The sequence below is a fragment of the Epinephelus fuscoguttatus genome, linkage group LG16 (genome assembly GCF_011397635.1).
Source record: "Epinephelus fuscoguttatus linkage group LG16, E.fuscoguttatus.final_Chr_v1".
Lineage (NCBI taxonomy): Eukaryota > Metazoa > Chordata > Actinopteri > Perciformes > Serranidae > Epinephelus > Epinephelus fuscoguttatus.
In genome coordinates this window covers 24,092,537-24,113,282 of record NC_064767.1, presented here as the reverse complement: position 1 = coordinate 24,113,282, position 20,746 = coordinate 24,092,537, and the positions used below count along the sequence as shown (strand labels likewise).

At 37.8% G+C, this 20,746-nt stretch overlaps 1 protein-coding gene across 11 annotated transcripts in view; it reads right to left on the bottom strand.

Annotated features, from left to right (window-relative positions):
- Nucleotides 1-20,746, bottom strand: part of adgrb3 (adhesion G protein-coupled receptor B3) — a 137,293-nt gene that overhangs the window by 73,871 nt on the left and 42,676 nt on the right. For 9 of the 11 annotated variants that reach the window (XM_049600753.1, XM_049600757.1, XM_049600759.1 and 6 more), the window contains exons 3-4: nt 7,709-7,819; nt 5,115-5,276 (exon numbers count right to left, since the gene is read on the bottom strand). The exons of 1 other annotated variant lie outside the window; for it this stretch is intronic. In XM_049600753.1, coding sequence (XP_049456710.1) covers nt 5,115-5,276; nt 7,709-7,819 — 273 coding nt within the window. The remainder of the gene's footprint in view (nt 1-5,114; nt 5,277-7,708; nt 7,820-20,746) is intronic. One more of the 11 variants, XM_049600760.1, reaches the window with a different exon arrangement.

The window sequence follows — 20,746 nt, the reverse complement described above, 5'->3', positions numbered from 1 at the left end:
TATCGGGTGTTGTTTTTTTTTTTATCATCCGCTGATTGCAAATGGGATTTGTCCACAGGGAACTGATGGTTTCTCTTCAGAGGGGTCACTGTCCACAGCTTGTGCAGTGGCTTTAAGTTCCTGCAGTATAAAAGTTGGATCTCAGGATCAGTTGTAGCAGTTGGATCTTGGGATCAAGCTGGTTCGCCATGAGGCGGAGCTACCGTCTGTCCCAGCCCCTGTCTCTAGGCGCCACTTTGATGCTCTTAGCTAAGTGTCCCGTGGTGGCCGAAGCGTTTACTTTGAAAATTCTGAGTTCAAAGCGGGCAGTCACCAAAGCTACTGTAGCAGTGATGGAATAGGATTCCGCTTCTTTGTGTGTGTTTTTCTCTGAACTGCGGCCATGATTTACAGGGATGGCCATGAGCAATCGTACTGTGCTGTTAGAGGTGAAATTCTTGGACCAGCACAAGATGGTGGACAAAGCAAGTGCATTCGCCAAGAATGTTTTCATTAATTTGTGGTAAACTGGGATTTAGTTCATTTTATTCATATCATTCCAGTGAGGTATTACCTTTCTAACTTGCTGGCCTTTCTCTTGTGCCTGACTGTATTCACCGCACAGTATTTATTATTTTGTTGCAAACTGTTGTACCTTTTTTCCCCACATCCCTATTGTTGAGCTAGTTTCCACTAAAAATGCAATCAAATCCTTGCTAATCATGAAGCTGCAGTTCAGGGCTGTTGTGCATAACACTGCACTTAGCCCTGATGCAAACAAAGGATCGATGACACTTAGAAATGCTTTTGCGGTAAGGTTGCGTCTGACATATAGTAAATGAGCTGGGTTCAGAGAGGTTCACAGAGTTTCTCCAGTAAACTGACCTAATTACATTGAAAATGACGTAGTGAAATCACAGTCTCTTTCTGTTGCTCTTTTTCTTCTTCTGCAATAAATCTTTCAATAAATACATTTGAATATTCCCTAACAGTCAAGTCAAGTCATCAGATGTGTTTTATCATTATTGTTTCTTAATTGCTTAATAATAAAAGACAGAACTTCTCCCAGTCTTTCTTTTTTTTCCATTTGTTCATTTTGGTTTGCACTTATTATTAATGGTATGTGTCTGGCATGGTTGTGAGTTTTTCTGTGTGCCAAAGTCTTCTCGCACTAAAAGAGAATTTTTTCTTTTTCTTAAATTAAGTTAAATTAAATTAGGAATCAATCAAGTTAGCAAAATGTACTATTTTATAGACTGAGCATCCCACTGATTTCTGCTGATGAATGTTTTTGTAGGCAGCTGAATTCAAGTTACCTATGATTTGTTTCCACAAAAGCTACTGACACTCTGATAATTGCCCTTTTTTCCTTTTATGTAAGAAGACACACCACATTCTGTGTACCAACCAAGTTAGCTTAGGTTTAGTACAGCTAAAATATAAACTCTTATTAATTTGAGGCGAAAAATATCTTAGTGCAGTACAGGCAATATTTTTCTAAACCAAAATTCTATTGTCCTTGCATGTTCATGTGCAGTTTTAAGTTCTAACATAATGTAAAGCTTGAAGAATACGGCTGACGTTTTTCTATACAAATATGTAATGATATTTACTGTCAACAACTACGTGTCAAAACTACAACCACAACTGCCAAAGTTGGTACTTCCTCCGTGCCACAGACATATACTACTATAAAAGAATGAATACAAATATTATAAAATACCTTTTTACCTGTATGACATAGTAAAACTTCACTGCAAATAGCACAGCTAGCTTAGTTTATTTTGAAAGGAATACGAGGCTTCTTCCGCTTCCTGTAGTAGCGGATAAACGTAACTGCGCATGCTCGGTCAGGTGGCGCATTGTTTACGTCACTTTAAATGAACTGAGGCTGAGCTCGCTGTGGTTACTGACAGCAGAGAACACGCCAGTCATGTCCACAGGTAAGCCTCTTCTGGGGTTTGTTTTTGACAGTGTTTTAATGGCAGGAAGTGATAAAACTTACCTGCAGTGGTAAACAAACAAAACAAAGCAAAACAAATAGGACTTTCTTGGTTGTTTATTTTAACATAAAATAGGCTAGCGCCTCACCCTGGCAGCTTATCACTTTCACATTAAATTTATATTTTTTACTTCTGTGTGTGTTTTGTATGTGTGGTATAAGCTACTGGATGCCTTAATTTCCATATGGATTAATGACGTATCTATCTATCTATCTATCTATCTTTTCTGTGGCAATAATAATATTTTTTTTAATTATATAATCTATTAATATTGCAAATGCAGACGAAACTTTTGGTGGTCTACTAGAATAATAAAATAAATTGCTTTTCCAGCCCACTAGAAACAAATATTTTGCTTCAATAAAAATGATTTGGGTGATAAACTTTATCTTTAAAACCTTATCTTGGGTAAAACATGCTGAAATTATTTTCCTTTAGGGACATAATAACAGCGGTAAAAAGGAAATGAATCGCAATAAATTGTACTATATGTTATCAGCATATCACAAAACATTTAAAATCATGATAATATTGCATTGTGACTAAAGTATCATGATAATATCGTATTGTGGGGACCCTGGTGATTCCCACCCCTGCTATCTATCTATCTATCTATCAATTATATGTCACTTTGATTAGTCTGTTTTAATTTATAACTTTGTCTCGACTGACAAAGTGTTTGTCAGTGTCTGTATAATTGACATGTTTTTATATTAGTGTTTGTAATGATTTGATTTTTGTGGTGGACCCCAGGAAGATTAGCAACCGCTGAGGTGGGATCCAAATAAATAAATAAATAAAAATATCTATCTAATTTGTGTTCCAAGAAAAAATTCATATTAACTCAAATAAAAGAAACCCAGGCGACGATATCTGAAAGTTAAGCACCCATGACAGAAGGGAATTAAATCATAAACATGCTTGCCATATCTGTTTTACTCCAGATCTTGCTGTTTAAGTGTGCAGTGTTTTAATGAGGACAGGGAGTGTTGGGTTGATAAATTAGTTATATAATACTGAATGCTGATACTGACCTCCTCATGCTGTATTCTGTGCTACAGTATAAAACTAATTCTGCATTGGCTCTGAACGTTGGCACTGGATGTAAATCCTGTACTGTAGAAATGTCAGATATGACTGGACTGCTCTCTTTCTGCAGAATAACCACATCACATTTAAAAAGAAAAAAAAGAAAACTAAATAAATAGCCACGGGTGCTGTTGGTTGGGCTGAAAAGGGGACGACTCAGGTAAGTAGCCTAATATTTCATAAAGCTGAAGTGTTATTGTATTTTGGCAGATGCATTGTGTTGGATGAGTGGCACTGCAACATGTGTGGAGGCCCAGAATTTCTAATAATGTGCTTGATGTCAGCCCGCAGCGCCTGAACCATTGTTCATCGATGATGTTGATGTTTTCAGTGGTGACTTAAGGTATGGCTCCTTTTAGACTGGAAGTGACGTGTCTTTAATTTAAGCTTACTCTACTTTGGAGGCATCCGTCCATCTTGGCATACTGCTCACAGTTTGAAGTGAGTGAATCGATCTGTCTGCCTTTCGGAATATTAGATATAGACTCTATGTTTCATGTGGCACCATGCCAGGTAGGATTTTTTTGTACCAGTTTGCTACTGTAACTAAGTAAAGTTAGTGCTACATCAGCTGCATTTTGGAGGATGACTTGGAAAAACAAATTCTGTGATCCCAGAGCTAGGTTTTTAATATAACTGAAGAAACAAAAACATTATTTTTCAGATATTACAAGTAATGAAATTTAACAACACTGCAGGGCTACAGCACATTTGATATCTTCTACTTTAAAAAAAAAACATGAAACAATACAATAAATTAAAAGTAGTGACATTTTAAGAATTAAAAAGACTCTCCCTATTTTATTTTCTTTAAAAATGAAACGTTCTAGCACAGCATTACTCTTGTGTATAAAGTCAAAATTGCTTTAGAGTTGACCCAGAGTTTTATGGCCCAGTTATTTGGTGATAAGTATTTCTGCTTTATCATGTGAAGCAAAGTTCTGGATCCACAATTAGCCATGAGCAAACGCCTAAAGTCTGCAGGTCTTGAGATAAATCAACAAGGACTATAATGAATTCACATGGGCAAGTCTGTAAGTTCTGCTTCTAAATTAATAATTATTCTCCATGCAAATGAATGCATATACCTGGAATTGGGCTGTGTAGCTTTTGAGAAATGGAAACTTTAATGCTGTCTGAGCTAAATATTAATAGCCATAGAGGAGTCACACCAAGACTGGTATTTAGGCAACTGTTCTTTTGAAATGACTCATTCTCTTTCTAGCTCTTAATGTCCACGCACAGATAAGAGAGTGACCCTTTTGAAAACTGCCAACTTCCCACTTACACATGCCACATCTAAAAATGAAATACAGCACATCATAGATCAGAATGTCAGAGGATGCAGCTTGCAGTATTTTTTATCAGCCATAATTACCTAAGAGTTTGCGATGCAGACTCAGAAGCACTACCCTTAACAGCGCCATCAAATATCTTGACTAAACATGAGTTCAGAATCTCATTACTAAATCAACATATTTGTCTGTATAAACAATCCCAAACTGCATAATGGTGACTTGTTTAGAACGACACGCTGTCCTACCAGACGTATCCAGACAAACATTAGCGCGCCGCAATCACCAGTCAGAAAAGCATCTGATGCTGATACCTGACTGCCAGTGACTCATCTGCCCTGCCATCATGGGTTGAGGAAGAAATGCCTTACAGCGTGTTTGAAGAAACGCTGCCAAGCTATTTTAAAATGCACGGCTGACCTTCAAGGAAATGAAGCTGACAACATATCAGTATCTACTGCTCCCCAAGCTCCATGCAGAACCACATGTCATTAAACCAATTCAATGCTGATGAATTGCCTTACAGTTATATGAAATGGGAAACACAAAAGTGATAATGAGAAAAGAAACACATTCACAAAATAACATCAAAGAAAGAAAGCATTAGATCAGTTATAGAATACTGCAGTAATAATACATTCTTATATAGACACATTGAAACGTTTGTTAAAACACAACAACACATTTCCTCCTATAAACAACAAAATGAGCAAAACATTAATAGTCAAGAATCTGCGGCTAACACTACCTGGACAAGGGGCAGTGTTATTGCAAACCCTTGATTCTCTTAAAGGGCCGCTGCAGTGTGTTCCGTATGGTGAGACACATGTTCTTGTTCGCACCTGCGACCCTTGACCGCATGTTACAGAGCATGAGCTCCACTGGGACCACTCCTCTGCACCTGATTCACCTGTGTGGGAGAAGGGTGACACTAGTTAAATGCAGCAATATGGTCCTTGGGGCAGGGCTTACGGGGCGGGGTGGGGCAAGGTGGGCAGGGTTGAGTCAAATGGGGAGGGGCCAACATGAGTCAATTTGGGGTGATGTGTCTTTATACTGTTGTACACTCTATACTACCTTTATGTGATCTTTGATAAATGCTGAGTTGGCAGCTTATTCTTCTAGTAGTGTTTTTATTGGTATGCAGCACAATCATAGGAAGCAGTGGCATTAACAGTGGGCTTTGTAGTGTAAATTAATCAGCCTTTTTACAACAAATTAATATGTGCATTTATGCAAAGATCACAGTGAAGGCACAGCTATGATTGTAAAAAAAAAAAAATGAACAGTAGACATTAGGGTTACATCTAACTGTTTCACTTCATCCTTAAAAAATAAGTCATGCATTTCAATGAAACCCAATAATATGCTTAAACAAAGTGAGACCATAAACAAACAAAAAAATTTCATAAGAACATGGTGGCATGCAAGAAAGACGACATCTGAGAAAATAAAATGGAATTTAATGGGTGTTAGTTCAGAAAAGAGGTCTGAGATATGGATTCCCTTGCACTGCAGCAAACTATCTAGTTTCCTTGACAACAGCGGAGCAAAGTCTGTGTTTTAGACGATGGTTTCAAATAATTTTCAAATCCATCTTAACCTGTTAACTCCCAGGGGTGGAGGAAAATGAAAAAGTTAGCTGATTTTATCCAGCAGATCACAGCCGTTTTTCATGTGTGTAAACTTGGCTCAAAGCGGACTCAATTGTTGAGTGCCCAGAAGGAAGGTAATATTTTAGCCACTAAATGAAGGTCTTTGCAAGCAGACTTTGAAGTAGTTTAACTCTGCATGCACTCAAATAATCATGAATAGCGTTTGGTAGCAGATTAGTAAAAGATAAGGATCGCAGTTGTTACATTCATCTCAAGATCTCTCTTGAGTTACATTAAAAAAAGATTAATAGGAAGAAACAGCATTGAGCCTTTCAATCTTCATTGTCCAAAAGGGTTAAATATCAAAAAGCCATGAAATGCTAAATAAAGCCGTATATTATGATGAGGCAGTGGGGTGGTTTCCAAAGCCATGGTAGCCTAAATGAAGAAAAAAATTATTTGGTGACAAGTGAATTGACAGTCAAATCCCTGCATCAGAGTAGTCACCGAATAATTGATGTTTGATTATGTTAAACCCTCAGGTGAAGTATTCATTTTCTTTGAGGCTTTGCGCATTAGAGAAATAATTTAATACAAAGAGGAACTGTTTCAATTGCAGCTCTGAATACATTTATGTCATTGGAAGTCATCAAATCGTTTGGTAATTTTAAGCACAATATGCTTTAGAGTAGTTTCTCAGCATGTAGTATCAAGGACACATAGATTCAGCCGAATAGGGATCTAAACCCTGCCCTTAATTTTGCAGATCATAAAATAGACTGAAAGGTGGATCAATTTGTTAAATGAGGCAGTACAGGGAGAGTAAATTGTGTGAGAATGAGAAACAGAAAAGCACAGCGATGCGACTCGACAGGGAAACAACATACCTACGGCGTGTGTAAAATGGAGAGGTGTTAATGAGTATATGTTAGTACCAGTATACGTGTATGGTGTGTCGCAAATCAAAATGGTAATGAGAGGAGTTTTTAAACGATGACAGCAATTTAAATGGAACAACACATGGAAAAAATCAAAACATTTCCCAAAAATCAAAATAAAGATAAAAAAGCTAAATCTAAACCCACCCACTAGAAATAAAAAAAACAACAACAACTAAACAACAACTAAATAATGAAAGCAAAACTGAGGTTTTGCTTTAATGTTGCTGTCACTTATTTCAGCACCTTCTGATTTTATTAAAAAATGCTAAAGTGGTAGGTTGTAACAGTCATTATGAATTTAGATGATTTCAGTTTTTAATTTATTGGATGCTACACTTGATTAAGCAACATAGCCTCACTTTATCTCTAAGGGCAGCATCTATCAGTTCAACTTTTGCCAAGTATGTGTTTCATATTTGGCTGAAGGGGTGGGTTTTTCATCGAATGACATTTAATTTATCATGCCTTGGAGGAAATGATTAACTACATCAGGGCCTTAGTTTTTAAACTGCTGTTTAATTAATGTTCTATGAATATACTGTATGAGTAATCCACTTGCCAACTCGCTATGTGACAATAAAACAAACAGACCCACAAAACCCAATTATGTTCTATATTCAAAGTAAATACTCGTAGAGAAATGGGAAATTTATCTTCCTACTTCATATGTAGCAATATAGAATGAGTTGGAAAAAATAATAATGCAAAACATTTCCACTTAAAAGGTGCAGTACAAGAGAGAGCATGCATGATGAAATTAAGTTTAGTTAACAAAATAAAGTAAAGAAACATAACTACGGTATTACCAGTTTGTGCCATAAATTTAGCAGACTCAGCTTGCTCCTGCAGGGCCTTTGTGTCATGAACTGATCTTGGCCGCTGACTTTTTACTGTATGCTCTCCGATCATTCCATATTCTATGGGACAGAATAGAGGTTCATATGAAAGCTAGGCTTAAACATGATTTTCTGAGAACAAAAGCTTATTACATACTGTTTTTCAGGATGTTCGAAGCAACTGCAGTACATGGCTAGAAACAAAGACCACACAAGTTTGTATTTAATTTGTCCTTTACACTAGGGCATAGAACAATGCAACGAATTTATAAGGGTGAGTTGGAAGTATTAATTGAGCTTGAAAGCACAGCGTAGACACATAGCAAACATGCAAATAAACTCACATCGGTTTTTTCTAAGACTCTAGCACTTCAATCAGACCAGCTCCCTCCCTCCCCACCCTCCTGCACACCCGGAAAAGAAAACAAAACAAAATGAAAGTAAAAATGTGTAAGCCATCAGAAAGCCACAGAGGAGGGGGTCATGGACATAACATGCTATTGATCCACAGTTTCCTCAACAGTTTGCAGGATTTCTTTTGGGTTTACCCAGTCCAAAATATTGTGAGCCTTTTTTGTTAAATTAGACAAATGTATTCTGAGCTGTATTCAGTACAATGCATGCCCTCTTTGTTTCCCATAAAGGGACAAAGAGACAATGAGCACAATGTTCTGACGCCACACTGAGAAAAGTGATGCTTGCGGTACTGCATTTAGTTAAGAATTTGCATCTGCTATTTTAAGTAAATCCAACACACTGTGAAATGTTTACATTCCACTTACCTAAAAAAAGCTGATGCAAATTGTTTCTGAATTCTTATTTTAATCAAAAACATTACTTTTGGCAGTGTGGTCCTAATGAGGTGATTATATCATTTGCAAATAGGCAATGCAGGTGATGCATCAACAACAAATTCACACATAGCTTATGTTAGTACATTAGACAATACAATGCATCAGCCATTGATAGGGAGGGTGTTTAAATCATCACTTCTAATCTAGTTTGTAGCCTCAGTTTCCTGTGTTCCCTACAGCAGACTGTAAGCCGTCAAAGACTGACCTCCCTCACAGTGAGGCTTAGGAGGGGGAGACCTGTCATCTCATCTGATCATGATCCACTGAGAGCTAAAATTTTTAGGACTAATTATACGGTAAATCACTTGACTACAAAAAAGACAGTTGTCTGATCTGCGCATCAGACTGTTGGCATTAACCAAATTATATCAACAAACATGTTCCATGATTGGATTAAGAAAAATAAATAAATAAATCAAGACCGAAAAAAAAAAAAAAGACTCTGGGTTTTCAGCTACATTCAAACAGCATCCTTTCCCAGTATAGCATCAGGAAAACGGTGTTTGTGTTTGCATAAAAAATTAGGATATTACGAGGGTATAATGAAAGGAGAGAGAGCCGCCAGGTAGAAACAAACATCGCAGCCTTTTGATGCTGATTGGGATCTTCAGAACCATGACTGCACAAAGTAACGAGCTTCAGAAGCATGTTCAAAGGTCTTTGAGTCTGATTTGATCGCGTCCACATCTGTTTTGCCAAATTAAGCAGAAAGCACAGTGCGAACCCTGTGCCGGACACAAAAAAAAAAGTGCAGGTACACTGATGGGTGGACAAACAGCGGGCAGTTGATCTAACGTCCAGTCATGCAAGGCTAACTACTGTAGATACTTTGACATATTACCTCTTTACTGTGTTTCGGGCTCTACCCTGTGGTGTCTTTGGATCATGAACCAATTCCCCATTTAACAGAATAAAAGGGCTGTCTGATGTAGTCAGCCTGAATGTCTGGGACTGTGCAGGAAGTCATACAAAAAGCAGAGCGCACTGCTTTTTAATGAATTTATACAAGTGAAACACTAAAAGCTATGAGACTGTAGCACTTTCATGCCATTTGGCTCAGTGGGACATGATGGATATAGACAATACATTTAAAATTACTGGGCTTATTTTTTAATGCTTTGACTTCTCAGTAAAATTCAATGTTAAAATGGGGAAAAAAGAGTTGAAAATTATGTTCAAATGATGATAGACACCGTACTGTCCTGTATTCAGTAACATAGCAACAGTGGTATCAAGTGCAAAAAGTCAACAGCGTTTAAAATTGTGAATATCACTATAGTGTATATTGAAAAAAGACAATTCCAATGCCCAGCTCTGTTTTTAAGGCAATCGCTTTAACATTTTATCAATAAGGCTGACTAGCAGCGATTTTGTTTTCACAAGTGGAAAAGACATTTCAACATGTCAAAATGTCATTTCGGCATGTTGCAGCTACTCATTATTACACTATAAATATACTGACTTGGAATTGTAACATGTCAAAATTGAATTACAAATATCTTAAATTGAGTTTGAATAGAAGTCAATGGTAAAACAAAAAAATGCTAGTAATAAGGTTACAGAAGTCTACAATGAACATTTTCACTAGTGAGACATTAAATGATGATATCAAGAATTAATATTTTGACTAGTGAGATACTAATTGTAGGTATTTCAAATACAAATTGCAGCTTGTCAAGATTATGTTATGGATATGTCAACTTGGAACTATAACCCTTCAAAATTGAGTTAAAGATACCTGTAATTGAGTTTGCATAGAAATCAGTGGTAAAAAAAAATGACTTGCTGTAATTAAATTACAGAAATCTACAAAGAACATTTTGACTAGTGAGAAACTAATTGTTGATATTTTAAATAAGAATTGCAACAAGAGCAGGATATGTCAACTTGGAACCACAACACATCAAAATTGAATTAGAGTTATCTGTAATAAAATTTGAATAGAAGTCAACGTCAAAAGTTTTCTTAGTTTTAATTAATTAAGTTACAGATATCTACAAAGAACATTTCCACCAGTAGAAAATTAATTGTTGTTATGAAGAATCAACATTTTGACTGGTGGGAAATTAATTGTAGATATCTTAAATTAGAATTGCTAGAATTACATCACGGTGACTTGGAATTTTAACTAGTCAAAAAGCAATTGTTGATATCTGACAATTACTATTACCGCTACTGATAAAATGTTAAAAGGGGTTGCCGTACTATTATTTACATTTAGAAGCAACATAAATTCCCATATCATGGGAGGACGTATATTTAGCCGGTGGCTGTCGTCCTTTTTAAATACTAATCAACATGGCCGACTTCACATATCATTGATAGTAACTCCATCATGCCTTTGAAAATGATTTGCCATTGATCAGCTCAGCCTATTAAACAGGAATATTAGCCCTACAGTCAGTCACACCTAATCTAATCTAGCTCTCAGCAGCCCATGATGAACAATACAACAGAAGCATCGCAACATGAAAGAGATTATAAAAATATCATTAGGCCTGATGTCAGTATGAGACTTACTATGTGTACTCATTGGAGAGCACACACTGAATGAATCAAACTTCACGCATTTTTAAATAGAGCTTTTTCATCATCACGGATTCGTCGTTTCATCACTGACGCTTGAGTAATTATATCTATATCAGTCTGGACAGGAGGCATTTAGAAAGAAAAAAAAAACTCAACCTGTTGGTACACAAGTGAGAACTGGTTAATTTAGTGCAGGAGTAGTCTCAGTTTTAACTGTATGAGACTGGGGACTCTTTTGATGCCACAAAGCCAAGATGTTAATCCAGACATTGCGTTTCAGAGAGCCTGAGGTAGAATAGAAAAGAGCAGGATGTCGAGATATGACACCAGAAAAGTACTGAGAAATAAGCACAACGGTTTAATTGAACTACTAGGATTGCATTTCAAGCCCATGGCTATATAACCGTAAACATCAGAGACAAAACAGAATTTTAATAACTGGAGGGGCAGGCTGTTTGTCATTTGTCAAAGCAGCCCAAAACAATGTGTCTTCACTGTATTACAAGGCAGAGAGCGCAGATGATGCATTTAGCGTGTCATTACTTTTCAAACATTTCCTCTGTTCGAGACAGCATCATCGTCATGTTTTGACCAGTATTCAGAACTTTTTCACTGTGTGTTTTTAGGAAAATTAAGTTTAAGATTTATGAGGTGTCCCTCCTTCACTCGAGACTAAAAAGAATATTTATTGTTGGTATCCATCAAGCATCATGCTTCAACAACAAAGGAGAGACAATGCCATTCAGAGAAATCCATCACTGTTTGCTTTCTTTCCTTTTGTGCGATGACAGATTCATTCACTTTACTTTGCATGCACATAACACTGACGGCATGCATCACCGATAACGCACGAGAATTAAAAAAATTACATTCCTACAGGTCTTACGGTGACCATTAAATCTAGCAGGATTGAGAAAACCGAGGCGTAGCGACATTGCCTTTCTGAAACACTTGACATATTTGTGGTGGATTAAAGACATTTGCCTAAAATAGGGTGCTGAATTACTTTGATGACCTTGGCAGACAGATTAGCAGTAGCCACTTTTCCTTCCACAACAGGCAACACATTTTAACTCAAGGTCAAAGCCATGCAGCTCATTTCAGCAAGCACTAAAAGTCAAAATAATCTCCAATACTCTGGACCAAATGGACCAGACAGGAAGAAGGGTTTGACAAATATGTTTTACAAGTAGATCTAAATTAGTTTATCTCCAGTATATTGTCGATTATAGTAAATGCACGCAATTAGAAATAACTGAGGGAACATTAAACATTTACAGAAAGCAGATATATATGCTATGTAGCAGATACTGTAATGGGAATGCTGTCAATTTACAGTGTGCTGTATTGACTAAACAAAGTGAGGCTACAGGCTATCATTAACATCATATCTGTCATACTGGAATAAAATCGTTTCTATATAGACACAGTGTACATGGAGACGTGGGACTCCTGACCAAATATATACTTATCCTTGATATTTTCTTAACCTCCCTTTTCATAGACTCATATCCAAACAATGGATTGTTGGACTGTTACCACCTACATTATTTCCTCTGTGCAATATATTTCCCTGTAGATAAACTCCATGAAACAATAGGTATTTTGTAGCATCAGGAAATCACTTAACTGTCTCCCTGAGAATATTATAGAGTAATTTCTCTGAAGTATAATTGTCAGCAGATTCACTGATGGTTTTTTTTTTTGACTCACTATAGGTACACATGAACCAGAATGACTCCTTGTCAGTCTCTGCTAAGTGTCTCTCTGCGATTGTTAACATTAGCGTGTGCTGACAGCTTAGACATTCAAGCAGGTTAAAGCTTTTGTAGCAAAGATCTTATGATGCAATGACCTTATATTTTGGGAACTTTTCATATATACGTAAAGAAAATCTCAGTTACCTAATGCACACACACATTCACCCACAAGCACAGACAAATTAATGCATACACCGTTTTTCTGTTTCTCACGTTTTGCATTTTTAAAAGCTTCTAATTCGCTAAAGGAAGAAGCAGAATTAGTACACCATTCAGTAACGCTGTGAAACCTCAAACCTGCAATTACTTCCAGTAAGTGCAAAAATAGATCTTTTAAAGGGTGCAAGCAAAAACCGCTTGCTGCCACCATGCTGTGCCATCAGTTTATAATGGCAGCCATTTTGCCTGCTTGTCAGGGATTATCAACAAATCAGGTGAGTAATAAAAGAGGTGAGGGATGAGATTAGGGTATTTGAAGCCAAAAAAAACCCTCTCAACTTTGAGAAACTGAAGTGATTCTGTGGCCAGTCTCAGTGAGTCAGAGCTGCTTTGCAAGTTGATCTTATCGTGAGATATGTCTGGCTGCTCTAAAAAGGAAAGGAAAATAACTCTTTTGTTTCAATCAGCTTTGGAAGCCGATCTCCAGGGGTGCATCCGTTTGCAAAGCCAGCACTGCATGCAGACACAGAAAACAGCCAAAACAATGGACTCCTTTGGCCAAAATGTAACAAAATGTCTGCTCAAATTACTGGCTTTGCAGGCGCAACAACCTAGTCACCACTGGGCTGTGACCTCAGCAGGTGACAATAAATGAAGGTTATATCAGGGGGGATACAGGACTCAGAATTTGAGGCAGCAGTGTTACTGAATGTGCTGTGGCCCACACAGGCCTTCATCACGGTGTCAAAGGTGTGCAAACATGGATAGTGCTTGACAGTCTTCTCCCGCCCAAGCCAAACTATTCATGTGAGCCTGATTTGGTGGGTTCAGAGTTTTTCTTACCCATCGCAGCTCATTGACGTTTTCAAGCTTAATTAGTAGCCGTATTTACGCTTGATTTAATTAATGTCCCACTACTAAGTACATGCAGTACACATTACAAACAAATAAAGACTCAGCACGCAATCAAAGAGGATGAAAGTTCCCTGGGTCCATGACCTTTGTCATCACTGAGGCTTTGATTCACTGCATGCAGGGAATTTTAAGCTTACACAGTGGCGGTGATCAGTCCAGCTGCATGGAGCCTAATGGAAGACATTTGATTTCCAGGTTCATCTTCACTGTGTGGACACGTTCCATGTGTAATTTTATTGAAAGGCAGTAAAAGCCAGCCCCATGTCCAATGACTGATGTGTCTAACCTTGCATGAAATGAGCCTTTACTCAAAGGCCCCTATGAGTAGCTTCTATCAGGGGCTCTCCGCTTCCTGCCCTCCATGCATTCCTGCCTGCATGATTGACTGACTGACTGTCACAAATGCAGCTCTTAATGAGAGACACTTCATTACCACTACACTTTGAAGAGTGTAAGTTCCCAAAATAGAGACAAGCATTCAGTCCACGCAGACCACGAAGAGGGATACCTCACTATCCCATGACTGTCTTTGATCCATTTTTCATCAGCTGATTCACCGAGGCTGGCAAATTTTGTCAAATGTAGTAATAAATCTGGATTGTGAGGTGCTTAAGTAGATTTTTAGATATATTGGACTTGGGGTTGGGCAATGAATCAATATTATTTCTACTGTGATATGAGAGGTGATATCATCTCAGTTTTTGTATATCGTAAAATTGTAAGTGTTGTCATTTCCTGGTTTTAAAAGCTGCATTACAGTAAATTGATGTAATTTTCTGAACCTACCAGACTGTCCTAGCTGTCTGTTATTTGTCTTTACCCACTTAGCCATCATATCCACATTACTGATGATTATTTAGCAAAAATCCCATTGTATAAATATTTTATGAAAGCACCAATACTCAACCTTATAATGTTGTTGCAAAATAAATATCAAGGTATTAGGTCTAAAATATTATGATTATATGATTTTCTCCACATTGCCCAGCCCTTATTAGGCTTCTGTTTAAGTCACAATTTACAATTGAGATGTATTTACACATAAAAAGATGTCAAACTGTAATAAAAGACATAAGCAATTAAATGTAACCACATACTAAAACAGATGTATTACAATTTAAGTGTCTACAACTTCTTGTTAGTACCATTAGTGCCAGCTTTCAGTTGCTTGTTACCTGGGGGTATTAAAACCTAAACATCAATGCAGAAAAATGATCAAAGCCTGTTCTGGTTGATTATGTATTTTTTGCTGCAGAAAATTAACATAACAATTACATTTAACAACAGGTATATTGCAATAGAGAGAGAAATAAAATTGTAAGAAAACTGTATTCCAGAGGAAAGCAAAAAGAAAATCAGCCATTATGTGTTACGGTGGAATACAATAAAGAAGACATTACATTAAAAAACATCAAATACATTTATTCATAAGTAAAGAACAGATTCTCCTATTCTTTTTTATTTATTCCAACATTTTAGAAAAATGACAGTACATTTAGTTTTCTCAGAATATGTTTCAGTATTTTAGACAAAAGTGTGAAAGACTACTTTTCAAAGTCAAAAAAATAATGATAAATATGATGATGATGATTATGACGTAATGAAGATGCATCATTTTTTAGCTCATTAATAAACTCCCACATTCAAACCAGGACTTGCTCCAACCTTGAAATCAGACTTCCATTCAGAAACAGTGTTATAAATCTACTCAAATGTCCTCAATGTCTCTCCTTACAGCCATTATACAAACCCTTCACTCTTGCTGGGACCATATGCTTGAGCCAATCTAAAAAACTCAATTAGTCCTTCATTAAGAAAATGAGGGGGTTGCACGGAATCAGATACAAATTACGAATTGTCCTCTGAGACGTACAATTATCCATCATATTCCTTCTGCCATCTGTTTGCTTCCTGTTGACTCTCCTAATGACTTAGATTGAAGCCAAATTAGAATTCTGTGCAACTGCCACGGCACCTCATTGAAGAGTCTCGTGAACTCGCCTAAAAATGGAGTGAGTGTGGTGAGACGAGCTCCCAGAATGCCGTATGCTGTGAGCAGAGAGGATATATTTTGTATTACTGATGTGTAGGCAAATTAGTGGCTACTGGAGATTGCATTGATAATTTACAGCACAATGCTAAATCACAAGGTTATTGAGCAGTACCTCACAAAGCAACCTAGATGGAGCTCTGACGTTATCAAAGCACTGCATCAAGAAGCCCTGTTGCTGGGTGCCGTGAGCAGATCATTCCCCCTCTTTTCCCGTACACTTCAGGGAACAGGCCTCGGCAGTCTGACTTCATATCATTTCAACTCATCCAAACATGTATAAATTGAATCTTTACTCTATCAAAAGCCGCACAGTTTAGATGCATAATTCACAGCCTGAGCATTAGAATAATCTGCCATCACAAGAATCAAAATCCTCTCCCACATTACTGTGGTGGTAAACAAAAGCTCGCTTATCAGTGTCCGGAAAGTAGACTTCGTTTTGATTTAAATAAGAGGGTGGGAAAATTGAAAACAACAACAAATTAAGATACTCATTTCCTTGTCATCTAGTTCAGGTTTTCACAAAGATGTACCCTCTGCATGATAATGTGAGCAATGTGTCGTGCCTTCAGTTCAGCTGCATGATGCTATCAGAAAATGGATCCGCCTATGGAGCATTTTAAAGTGAAAGCAATGCCAAGATTGCAGCTTATAACTTGCAAAATCACCAGCCTTTTCAGAAAGCAACACTGCTGAACCACCCGTGACTAAAAGTGGGGCTGCTGCAGGGACACAAGTGAAAGGACTACTGTGCACCGACAGAAACAAGGATGGAAGCGGATTACTAATGAAACCATTTCAGAAAGAGAAGTCAGGTTACATGGATAGTATAGAAACCACACGATGTACACTGAATGAAATGCTGAGGCCTTCTCAGATCTGGGACACTAGTCTCATGCTTAAAGTGTTTCATGAAATATTCTCTTGTAAGTTTTGGCCACTCGCCTCAAAACGAGGTTTTTTTCTTTTTGACCGGCAGGATATGATCTTAATATACTGCTGTAAATTATGCATAATTATCTTTTGGGGGGATGCTTTACTACAATTCTCTTGCTGACGGACGTTGGAAAACTATAGAAGCAGCTCTTGGCATCACTATAGAAACACACAACCCCAGTAGATGACCTGGCAGTTACACACACTGCCAAGCTCAATGCCACCATGCCAAGCAATGCATCTGTCAAGTGAGAAACATGACACATTTTTTAGCACCTTTGCGGCTGCAGCCAATTTTCAAAGAGCATACCTTGTCCTTTTCTAAGCCATTTTGCTTGGCATACCAAGTAGTGACCTTCCATTTAATAGAGTCATGGTTTGCCGTCCATGGAAATTCCTCACTAATAAACGGAAAACGATGCACCGAAGAAATTAAAAGAGCAAAACACAATATGGACCCTGTAACCACAGAGGCAAATGCGGTTGGATGACCATATTTCGTAGCGAGATAAATCATATCCAACAGCCCCTAATGAGACTTTCATAATTCATGCTGTCAGCTTTTCCACAGCACCAATCATGTCTGATCCTTTTGCAGTGGTAAAACCCACTGCTTCAGACTGCCACCCTGCATCTATCAGCACAGGGAACATTGTGTCATATGCAAGTTAGTCATGAGGAAGATGCCTGCAACATGCCCTGTCTTCGCTCATTGGCTAAGCTCATGTTAAAGCAAATACACTCTCCAAAATAATTACAAGGACACGGTGGCGATGCTGAAATGTCCTCAGACAAGAGCACAACAGCAGCGCAATAGGATTTTTATTTAATGGATTCTGATGCCAAGTCTGGGAGCATGAGAACCATCACAGTTATTACAAGTTTGAAAGCCATGCATGGCTGCACTGGATTGTAATTACTGGTTGTGTTTTTATAGCACATCCAGTATTTGGGCTGCATGAATTTAACTTGATTATTCGCCTTTCAAAAGAACTTTTTACATTTTAATTTTAAAGCAAATTTGTTTGGCCATTTCCACAAAGTGACAATTTGTTTGTGTAGCCAGTTTTAAAATGAAGCTTTAATCAAACACAACCAGATGACCAACAGCTTTGGCTTAAAGTCTGCACAGAAAAAAAACACAATACTGCTTGTTTCTGGTTTAGCTTAGCATGGCTAACACTATACATCATCGTTATGACTAGGCCTGCATTAATCAAATGAGAGGTAATTCCCACAACATAAAAAGGTTTCTTTTAAAGTACAGTGGGATGTTCTTTAACCTGTGTTTTCTCCTATTCTTTATTTAGACTGTTGTTCAATGTTGAGGGAGAGAGCAAATTAGAAACACAGGAGGGAAAACTCAGCAGGGATTCAGTCCCAGTACAAGGGGGGCATTTAGTTCAAGAGGCAGGGGATTTAACCACTTGATGATCTCTGAAAACCCAGAATGTTCCAGAGACAAACACACCAAACAATGTGTAATCTACCATCTCTAAAATGTCTCTTACAGTCTTTTTTTGTTGGAGAAGAGGCAAAGTCCAAAGTGCCTTTAAGAGGTCTGACAGTACAATAGCATCTAAACTGAACTGCTGGGTCCACTTTTCAAGTTTAATGCATGTATCCAGAGTGTTATCTTTCAAACTTTTGCAACCCCATATCAAAGAGATGCTAAGTACTGTTAAATTAATAGAGCCAAAAAGCATTATCTTAATTTTAAATTATGCTGAATAGCGCTGTTGAAATTATGCTGAGTCTTTGTGGAGGATAATTGTAATTTCGGCAGGGCAAAGTAATTGTGTGAAAAAAGAAAAGGAAGGGCACATTAAAAAATTGGAATAATCAGTTCATGTTGTTTGTATTTTTGTATCCTGAAAGAGTTCTCGGGTTATTATCCACTTGAATCGTTTGGAGTCATCGTTATAAGAACTGATGAGAGAGCAGAGTGTAAACAAATAGGAAGACATTTCCATTCATTTGCACGTTTGTCATTTTTTTGTGTGTCTTTCTCCTTGACTGTATAAAGGCCACGGTGTCAAGCACATGCAACTTAATCTGTCTGTGTACAAACAGCTGAATTGTCAACAATGTTGGGAGATAAAACAAAAACATCACTGTTCTGGGTGAAAGCAGAATTCATCCATCGATAGAAAAAAAAATATAGACACTGACAAAGATGTTCCCTGTAGGCTGCCACTTCTTTCTGGACATGTACTGAATTATCAAACGCATCATTTACACACAGATTATGTGGCAAATTAGGTTACTGTGATTCAATTATCAAACCGCTGTTTCACTGGGGGTACTCTACTTTGATATGGCTGCAGTGCACTGTAACGGTTTCAAAGTAAATATCCATGTGCATGTAAATCAATGAATGAGCATGCACTAGACGTAATAAATCAAAATTTGAATGGAGACAAACTGGCAGCAAAGACTCCACAACCAGAAAGCAGTCTTAATCAATGATGGCTGAACCTTCTGGCGCTTTTATAAAAATAATTTCCAACATTGCCCAGCCACTAACACAGTAAAATTAGAGCTTAGAGATTGCCTTTTATTGAAGTCATGTTATGATTTCTGGATAGTGAAGTTATTCCAACTTTCGAAATGATGCCTTGTTGCCATGTAGCGCTGCCAATGAGCAAAGTTGCCCACTGCAGCTTGAAACATTCTGTAAACAAGAGTAAAAGAAATCTGACTCATTGGCTAGAAGCAGCAAAATGTAATCAGTCCTTGACCAGCAGACCATGACCTTGTAGCTTTGCAAACAGGGAGAGAAAGATTTTAAATGAACCAAATGGGAGTCTAACTTCGCATCTGGTGGTATGTATGTATCTCAATCAAACAAAAAGGCCCTCTAACTTTCCATAGCCTGGATCAAATCCTAGATGGAGTATGAAATGACTAATCAGTGACAGCTCCTTGTTATATGCAGCAGCAGAGGCAGCCAAGAGTGACATTAGTATTGGAAATTAATTGTTTTTTAATGTGCACGTCTCCATCGTCCACCACCACATAGCTATGCACCATTACTGTGGTCAATTAGCCATTCAACATCTTACCGTTGGCCAATGTATGGAATTGATTACCACACCACAAGCTTTCCCTGCAGTCTCCCATGTCCAGAATATTAAGTGTTATGTAGAAAAGGAAAAAATGTTAAACCCAACAAAGTAAATTAAATCAGCTTTAACCTAAACGTGACTGCTTAATCGTTTTCCACCCAGAGGCCAGCAACACTTGTGCATCGAAAACAGCTTCAGTAGGGTTTCATATTTGCAGTCTTGGGGCGCTGCTACACCAACCCGAAAGTCAGCTGTCGGTCATTGTCAGGCCATCGGTGAGCGTCTAGCACCATAGTTTTTGTGGCGTGTCCCACCCTGTTGGTACTGAACCACCAATTGGCATTTGGAGCCCGTCGATGGGAGAAATTACTCTGATTGATAGTTCAACCCAGTGCATGAGAAGAGAAAAGGAATGCAAGAAAGGAAAACAAACGGCTAAAGTCAAGAGGTTGCCTCTCATGTTATGTTTTTAGCCAATCTTTAGAAGAAATGGCTAGTACTTCTTTGTGTTCTTGTTTGCTAGCGCATGCTAAATACCCTTGATCTTTCAACATAGGGTTGTGTTGCTAATATGCTAACTAGCTAACTAGTCTCTTGAAGCCGCCCTGTCGGGGTTCCGATTTTCCTTTTTTATTGACAAATATAGGCTACTGCTGCCTACTGGTATGGAGAGTAATTTCCTCTCACACAGGTGCAGAGCATATGTGCTAGTTGGCTGTTGACTGTAGTCCTTG